Here is an 8,728-nt window from a genome sequence, read left to right as displayed (position 1 = left end):
AAAGGTAGATAAAGCATTTATTAAGTACTTACCATGTCCTAGGCACTGGGTTGAGTTCTGGGGATACAAAAACCAAAGATAAGTAAGGCATTATTAGCAGTCTTTATTGCTAAGAAGAAAACCAGCTACATTCTGCATTTTTTAAATCACATTCATGTCAAACAGTTTGTGAAATGGACTGCCTGGAGAAAAAGTGGATTTTCACTCCCTCCTTGGAGATCTGGAAGCACAGGCCATTATGCTATAATGTTGTAATGGGGATTCCTTTTGAGTGTGGATTGGAATGGATAGTTCCTGAAGGCCTTGTTAAAAACGGGGTTCAGACACTCCTTGGTAGAGTTAGGGAGGTACAAATGAGCTGTCAGGGCTGGCTGCTTCCCTAGTTGCAAAATGTTATTTACGGTTTTTGCAAGAAGTGGGTGTGTGTGGTCACACACACTCCGACAGAAGCCAGAGCAAGCCTTTTGTGCAGTTAGTTCCTTCTTGTCCCTCCCTTCAGAGCCGAGATTGGTCCCTGCTCTTCTGGGTTACGATCTTCCTGATACTCTCACTTCATATCATTCCTTAACATGTTCCTTCTCCCATTAACATATGAAATGTGCCTAGTTTTGTGCTATTGCTCTTCTCTGGGCAGAGAAGTTAGTATTACTGAGCCTGTTACGCATGTGCCCTCTAAGTAAAGCTTAACCTTGGTCCTATTCCCAGCCTCTAACCAAACAACCAGTTTCATCCACCTTTAGCCGGTTCTAGAACTTCTGACCTAGAGCTATGTTTACTCTCAATTTCCTTATATAGAAACATAGTAGTTGCTTACCTCTCAGAGCCTTTCTAGAGTCTGTGCCTTGAAAAAGCTAAACCATTCAGCTCTGCACTCCTTGGCACCTTGCATTCTCATCTTCTCCGCTGCCATCAACCACTACTGCTGCTGCTACTGAGGCTGGTTGCAGACCATCCCAGGACGAATTAATTCCTTCTCATCTTCACTGTGGCTATTTTCTGCTCTGCTGCTTAGAGCAGCCAGTCTTCCTCTTTAAGGATACCATCCATCTGTATCTTGTATGGACCAATACTATTCCCATTTTACAGATGAGACTAAGAAGTTAAGGGACCTGTCCAGAGCCACACTGCTATTAAGGGTCTGAAGCTGAATTTAAACTGAGGTCTTCCTGACACCAAATCTAGCTCTCTATGCATTGTGTCACTTAGGTGCCTGACAAAATTGCCTCATTTTCAGATGGCTATTGAATTATATAGCAAAAGGGGATAACAGAAATGCAAGCTTGCCTTTGAGGAGAAAAAACCTTCTCTTAATCTAACCTAGGCAGCTGGGTGGCACAGTGGATAGAACACTGGACTTGTATTCAGGAAGATCTGGCTTCAAATCCAGTCTCAAACACTTAGTAGCAGTGTGACCCTGGGCACATCTGTCTGCTTAAATCTGCTCATCTATAGATGCAAATATAATAATAGCACCTACTTCACAGGATTATTGTGAAGATCAGATCAGATATTTGTAAAATCTGATATGCATAAATGTACATATATATATTTGTGTGTATACATACGCATATATCTAGTATAAATACATGTGTGTCTGTGCATATGTTGTATTTACACATAGACAATGCAGATGTTCTGAGAATTCTAGGCTCTGTATCCATATGCTAATGTTATTAACAAATTAGACTCCCTCCTTCTTTTAATCTAGTCACTAGTTCTGGGGTAGGAGAAATAAAAAAACATTCCCTATCTTGATTTGATCATTATCTTTTTTCCTCAGAATGGCTTGATTTTGTTACAAACTAAAATGAGAAATTGAGGAAGAGAAGACTAAGGTCTGAGATTTAGTAAAATATGAAATTAAAAGTGTAACAGGGTGTGCCTGTGAAATTGAAGGTTTTTAGAGCTGGAGGCTGAATTAGAATGAGGAAGACCTTTCAGGCACAAAGAAAACACTCCACACCTTAGATAGAGTCTGAAGCTGGAAAAATTCAATTGCATACAAACAAGGCCACTGAGGTAACCAACCTGCCCCTGGACATAGACTTCAGGCACAGCTTGGTCCCCAGCCATTCTCCTGGAGTCTGTGAAGTGAAACTTGGTTGATTATAAGTAAAAATGGAATCTTTCAATTTAGGAAGTCCCATTTGAACCAGGAATGATTGTCAAACCAGAGAGGCTAGAGACCTCTCTCATCTCTGTCCTAGAGGTGACCAGTCTCAGGGCTCTGAAGCAGTCTTCAAAGGCTTCTGCCAATCTAATACTTGGCAATGGGTCACTGCTTTTGCTGAAAAGAGTACTGTCACATCTACCAGACCCAGGAGCAGAAGATAATAAAGCTGCCCATTGAAGATGGAGCCCAGGGAGTCATGCAGAGATGCCTCACCCTGAGAAGAGCCTAACAGCCACAGCTGTATGGGTGTGTGTGTGTGTGTGTGTGTGTGTGTGTGTAGGTAAAGGTAGAAGATTACAAGGCTATTTATATACATATATACCCTATCTTACTGCATAATTATTGCCCCTGCATAATCGTTGAATCCTGTTTTTTTCAGTCCAAAAATTGGTTTATAACCTTTCATTGTTAATTGTTACACGGCATAATTCTGTTCGTCACACTGCCTAAAAGGTAAACAGAGCAACATTCACCAGTGGCACATAGATACCGCACCTGGAATTCTCAGCACACTTGCATTGTCTATCTGTAAAGGAGTGGATGATAGAGTGGTGATCACCAATTGATACCCATTGGAAGTATTAAGTTCCATCCTTGGAACTGATATGCACTTGGGTAATTAAGAGTTGGGACCTCATACCACACTAACAGTCATCAAAAGCTTCAAAAAGACAGGAATTTCCAATGCACTAGATGGATCTGAAGATGATGCACTGTGGCAAAGTGCCGATGAAGGAAACACATCTAACATGAGTGGCGCTGAGGGTGGCCCGTCGGATAACGAAACCAATGATAGTGGCACAAAATCTTGGGACACATATTAGTAAGTCTGTACTTTGCAACAATGTAGGAAATTTTCTCAAGTGTAATATTTCGACTATAATGCACAAATCAATAACAACTAATGTGTAAACTTTATTTTTCAGACTGGAAAAATGTTCACTAAACTGTTAGGAAGAAATTATGTGCATGGATTTGGACTGTTCAATTTTAACATATATTCACAAGTATTCCATGGAATGCTAATCTTGCACCAAAGACAGTTTAGTAATAAATTATTTTTAAATAATACTGGCACAATTTTTAAAGCTTCACATAATGGTCGCACCCCACTTTTTTTCCCAAAAATTTGCCATAAAATCTCTGACAATTATGTGGAGAAATACTGGTAGATATATGATATCTATATGAATCTGGTCTTAATTTTAAAAATGAAGCAACAATCTCTGCAAGTATAACACTTTAAGGGGAGGGGTGCCCTCAAGAAATCTCATTTAACCAAATAACTAGAGCTATTTAAATAAAAAGAAAATGTATATGGACAACTATTAAACTGTGTCTCATGGTTTTGTTTGTTTTTAGCATTAGTTGGAAGCCCACCCTCTTCTGAGTTTCCCATCCCTGCACAGTTCCAGAAACTTTATCTCTACCTCTACCCTCACCCCCTACTTTCCTGATCTGGGATACCTTGAGGAAATTTTATTTGTCCAAATATGGTCTTTAAGATTCGAAATGAGGGTGGGGGCAGGCTGCTGAAGATAAAACAGGTGGGAGAGAGAAAGGGGTATGGTCTTCTTAATAAACCTCTTGGTCACAAAAGAAGTTTCCCTTATTTTTTTCTGATGAGACAATTGGGGTTAAGTGACTAGCCCAGAGTCACACAGCTAGTAAGTGTCTGAGGCCTAACTTGAACTCAGGTCCTTCTGACTCCAAGGTAAGAGCTTTATCCACTGCACCATCTAGCTGTGCCACCCCCCCCTTTTTTAAAGACCTCAAATCTAGAGTTCTTCCTACATGAAGATGAAACTGTAATAAACCACTTTCCTTAGGAAGGCTGAGGGAGGGGCAAAGGACTTTGAATCCTACTCCTGTCTATCCCACTCATGTTCCAGTCTCTGGGCTGTTTCTTGCCTCTACAGAGGTAGTCTATTGGGCAGCAATATATCTAAACAGGAGCATGTCTATATAGGATATCTATTTAGGAGTTATCTGTTTGCTTCAAAGGCTTGACCATGAGCTTGTCTCCTGGGCCCAGCTCCCTGGGGGAAGTTAAGGCAGCTAGGCATGAGAGAATAATGAATGTTGGGGACAAAAGGGATGCCAGCAAGTATTCCCAGGGCATCTTCTGCAGTTGAGAACAGTTGAGACTAATTGTCCAGGACCACCCACTCCCTGATGGCAAGGTGGGGCAAATGAGGTGAAAATGATACTGGACATTAAAGGAAGTCAAGGAGAAAAAGATAGGCGTAAGGATGCACACATTTGTATTTTGGAGAAGGAAGGATCCTGATTAAATATATATTCTTTTAATCTATTATTCAAACTTTATTAAATATATAAACATGTCAGGGCTGATTAAATATTTGTTTCAGGTCTTTATAATTTTGTTTAGATAATTTTGATTGTAAACTTAATCACAACAAATACAAACAATTTAAGGGGGAGCTCCCAAGAAATGTGTAACCAAATAATCAGAACTGTTTACATCAAAATCAAAGACAGCCACCACTACATTTAGCTACCAGGGAGTCAAGAAGCTAGTGGATTTTCTGAGCTGCAAGAGTTTATGTCTAATCCAGAGAAAGAAATATGGAACCTGAATGCAGATCAGCATACTATTTTCTCTCTCTCTTTTTTTCCTTTCTCATGGTTTTTCCTTTTGGTTCTGATTCTTCTTTACAACATGACTAATGTGGAAATATGTTTAAAAAAGAAAAAAGAGTTTATGTCTATTTCTTGTCTGTACTGCCCTCCACCAGGATTTCGAAGAGGAGAAGTAACCGAATTGCCTAAGGAGTGAACCTGCTACTTCTAGCCAGGGAGAGATAGGGAGTCAAGTCAAGTCAATGAGTATTTATTAAGCACCCACTATTTTTGTGCTGGATTGGGAGAATTGGACTTTCAAATGAAAATATACAAATTTATTCGGCTGGGTCTCACTCTTCGTGACCTCATTTGGGATTTTCTTGGGAAAGATACTGGAATGGTTTGCCATTTCCTTCTCCAGCTTATTTTACAGAGGAGGTACTGAGGCAAACAGGGTTGTGACTTGCCCAGGGTCAAATAACTACTAAGAGTCTGAAGCCAGATTTGAACTCAAGAAGATGAGTCTTTCTGACTCCAGGACCCACACTCTATTCGCTGTGCCACCTAGCTGCACTCAAAACTAATACAAATTAATAAAACAATAAAAAATACTTACTTTGCTTTAGGTCTTTTCTTTCCTGGGATTCCCAGTTCTTCTACAACTCCAGAAACCAGATCTCCAGCAATCTTTTCCCCACCATCAAGGCCATGATGATCTTGGGCAAGTCAATAAGTGCTCACTAGACTTCAGTTTCCTCATTCATAAAATAAAGGGTTTGGATTAAATTGCGTCTGAGGTCCCTTCATGCTTTAAATCTAGAACCTTTTTTTCCTTCCTTAAACCTCCCATGGTTCTCCCTCCCTCCTGCTCTCTCAGCTGAGAATCTTGCCTAATATTTTACAGGAAAAAATGAGACCATTTCTCTATGAGCTCCCTCTTCTCCCCTCTTCCTCATCTCCTACCACTATTTCCTCCTTCAACCCTCTCATATGATGAGGCGGCCTTAGTTCTTACCAAGATTAACCTGCTCAAGCGATCCCATTCCATCCAGGCTCCTCCAACTAATTGTCAAACAGAGCATTTTATATTTGCTCCTGGAGGCAATAAGGATTCAGCCTCACTCTATCCCTTATGATCAGTCTCTCCCTATCTATTAGCTCATTCCCTACTGCCTACAAACAGGCCCATGTCTCCCCATTCAGAAAAAGCCCTCACTTGATCCTTCTGTCCCCACTATTGTCCTATATATTTTCTGCCCTTTATAGGTAAACTCCTCGAAAAGGCAGTCTACTCCCTTCTTAACCTCTTACCATCTGGCTTCTGGTCTTATCCTTCCACTGAAACTGATCTCTCCAAAGTTGCTAATGATCTCTTAGTTGCTAAATCCAATGACCTTTTCTCAATCCTCATTCTCCTTGACCTCTCCAAAGCCTCTGACACTGTTGACCACTCTTTTCTCTCTGGGCTTTTGGAAAATTACTCTTTCAGGGGGCAGCTAGGTGGCACAATGGGTAGAGCTCCAGTCTTGGAGTCAGGAGGACCTGAGTTCAAATCTGACCATAGACACATGACAGACAGACCTGGGCAAGTCACTTAACCCCAATTGCCTCACCAAAGGGAAAAAAAAAAGAAAATTACTCTTTTCCTGGTTCTTTTCCTATTTATCAGACTTCTCCTTTGCAGTTTCCTCTGCTGGATTCTTGTCCAGATCATGGCTTCTAACTGTTGGTGACCCACAGGGCTCTGTCCTGGGCCCTCTTCTCCCTCTATACTACTTCACTTGGTGATCTTAATCAGTTCCCATGCATTTAATTACCATGTCTGTGCTGATGCTTTTCAAATCTGCCTATTCTTACCCAATCTCTCTGCTGACCTCCAATTTCTCATTTCCAACTGCCTTTCAGACATCTTATATTGGATTCTCCATTAGACATCTTAAACTTAATATGCTCAAAACAGAGCTCTATCTTTCTCCCTACACCCTCCTCTGCTCCTTCCTTCTCTAATACTGCAACACTATTCTTCCAGTCCCTCAGATTTGCAAACCTAGGTGTCAAGCTTGACTGCTCACTCTTTCTCTCCACCACACCCCTCCAGCTCCCAAGCCAAGCTGTTGCCAAGGCCTGTTGATTTCACTTTTGCAACATATCTCACATAAACTCCCTTCTCTCTTCTGACACTGCCACCGCTCTAGTACACGTCCTCATCACTTCATGCCTGGACTAATGCATTAACCTGCTAATGGGTCAGTCTGCCTTAAGTCTCTCCCCAGTCCATCCATTCTCCTTTCAGCCACCAAAGTGATTTTCCTAAAGTTCAGGTCAGATCATGTCATACCCTCACCCCTTTCTCAATAAACTCCAAAAGCTCCTTATTGCCTCCTGGTTCAGACACGAAATGCTCTGGTTGGCATTCAAAGACCTTTACCACCTAGTCTCCTCCTGTCTTTTCAGTTTTCTTATACTTACTTCAGATCCAGTGACAACAGACTCCTTGCTATTCCTTTAACAAGGCAATCCACTTCTCCCTGCTCCTGATATTTTCTCTGGCTATCTCTAATGCTTGGCATGCTCTCCCTCCTCACCTCCCGCTGTGGACTTCTCTGGCTGAAATCTGATTGATAAATCTTATAAGGAAAGATCTTCTATCTCCCCTGTATGATCCTAAACATTGGGCTTTAGGCCAGAGTGTTGCCCTGAGAATTTAGCCAGTTCTCAAGAAAAGATGTGCTCTGGGAACCTGGCCCGTTCATCGGAACACATCAAGTTAATTAATATTCTAAGATAATAAACATTCTACTAGAATCATGGACACCTCTGGCACGGGGCCTTGTTTGTTAGAGGCCCTATTTAAATCCTAATTGGGAAAGCCATCTTTGGATTCTCACCCACGGAGAGCACGCTGTGCCTGGGACTTTCCCAATCCAGATCCTGAAAGCTGTATCCCAGGAATCCCCAGCTTGGACTTCACGTGTTGGTGCTCCCCCGAATTGGTGATGTTTTCTTATATTATTGCTATCCTTTGTATTCTTAGCCTGACTATAGTTATATTGCTAATTGTATGTTGCTGTAAATCTAGCTTTTCTCCACCTGTATTATAATCTTAAAGCTACCTTCACTTTTCTCTCTAGAAGTGTGTGTCTTATTGTCGGAGCAAATCCGAACCACATTTTTCTTCCTTAATCACACAAAACCCTATCTTTTACAAGAAGCATTTCCCAAGCCCTCTTAATTCTAGGGCTTTCCCTGAAAACGACGGAACACGGAAAAGGAGGGAAGGACTTTGAGCCGTACACGTGCTCGTCCCACTCTCCCCGCCTGTCCCGGGGCTCTCTCGCCTCTACAGAAGCCATTGGGCAGCTCCCGAGAGGTTCCGCCCACCGGGGAGCCAATGGGAACGAGAGGACCGCCCCTTTCGCTTGGTCTCGCTGGACTCCTGGGTGCCTACGATCAGTTTCAATGGCCGTGAGCGTGCGCCTGACTCCCGGGCCCCGCAGCCTGTGGGACGAGCCGCTGGCGATCTCCGTACACGGTCTGGCCCCGGCCCAGCGAGTCACCCTGCGCGCCTCCCTCCGCGATGAGAAAGGGGAGCTCTTCCAGGCTTCGGCCCGCTACGAGGCGGACGCGGGCGGGCAGCTGGACCTGGCGCGGGCGCCCGCTCTGGGGGGCAGCTACCGCGGCGTGGAGCCCATGGGGCTCTTCCGGACCCTGCGGTCCGAGACACCCTTTGAAAGGCTGGTGAAGCGGGACGTGCAGACCCCTTTCCTCGTGGACCTCGAGGTGTACGAGGGTCACGACCCCCAGCCCACCAAGGTGCTGGCACAGGTGGTCCACGAGCGGGGCTTCCTGGGGCCAGGGGTGAAGAGAATCCCGGTGCGAGAGGGCAGCGTGCGGGCCACCCTCTTCCTGCCTCCAGGTGCGTTGCGGGAACCTCACGCTTGTCTTTGCAATCCCAGCCTTACTCATTTT

At 43.4% G+C, this 8,728-nt stretch overlaps 2 protein-coding genes across 6 annotated transcripts in view; both read left to right on the top strand.

Annotated features, from left to right (window-relative positions):
* Positions 1-8,728, top strand: part of LOC110208345 (prostaglandin reductase 2-like) — a 544,334-nt gene that overhangs the window by 56,757 nt on the left and 478,849 nt on the right. The gene's annotated exons all lie outside the window — the stretch shown is intronic.
* LOC144454093 (acyl-coenzyme A thioesterase 6-like) overlaps positions 8,201-8,728 on the top strand; it is a 33,731-nt gene continuing 33,203 nt past the window's right edge. For all 3 annotated transcript variants that reach the window (XR_013485449.1, XM_020986332.2, XM_078151482.1), the window contains exon 1: positions 8,201-8,675. Coding sequence is in view for 2 of the 3 variants with exons in the window: in XM_020986332.2 (XP_020841991.2) it covers positions 8,219-8,675 (457 nt within the window). In the remaining variant the exon portion in view is untranslated. The remainder of the gene's footprint in view (positions 8,676-8,728) is intronic.

Source organism: Phascolarctos cinereus, unplaced genomic scaffold, assembly GCF_003287225.1.
Source record: "Phascolarctos cinereus isolate Bilbo 61053 unplaced genomic scaffold, phaCin_HiC Scaffold_3;HRSCAF=262, whole genome shotgun sequence".
In the NCBI taxonomy this organism is placed as follows: Eukaryota; Metazoa; Chordata; class Mammalia; order Diprotodontia; family Phascolarctidae; genus Phascolarctos; species Phascolarctos cinereus.
Note: the sequence above shows the minus strand (reverse complement) of the source record. Positions and strands in the feature narration are given on the sequence as shown.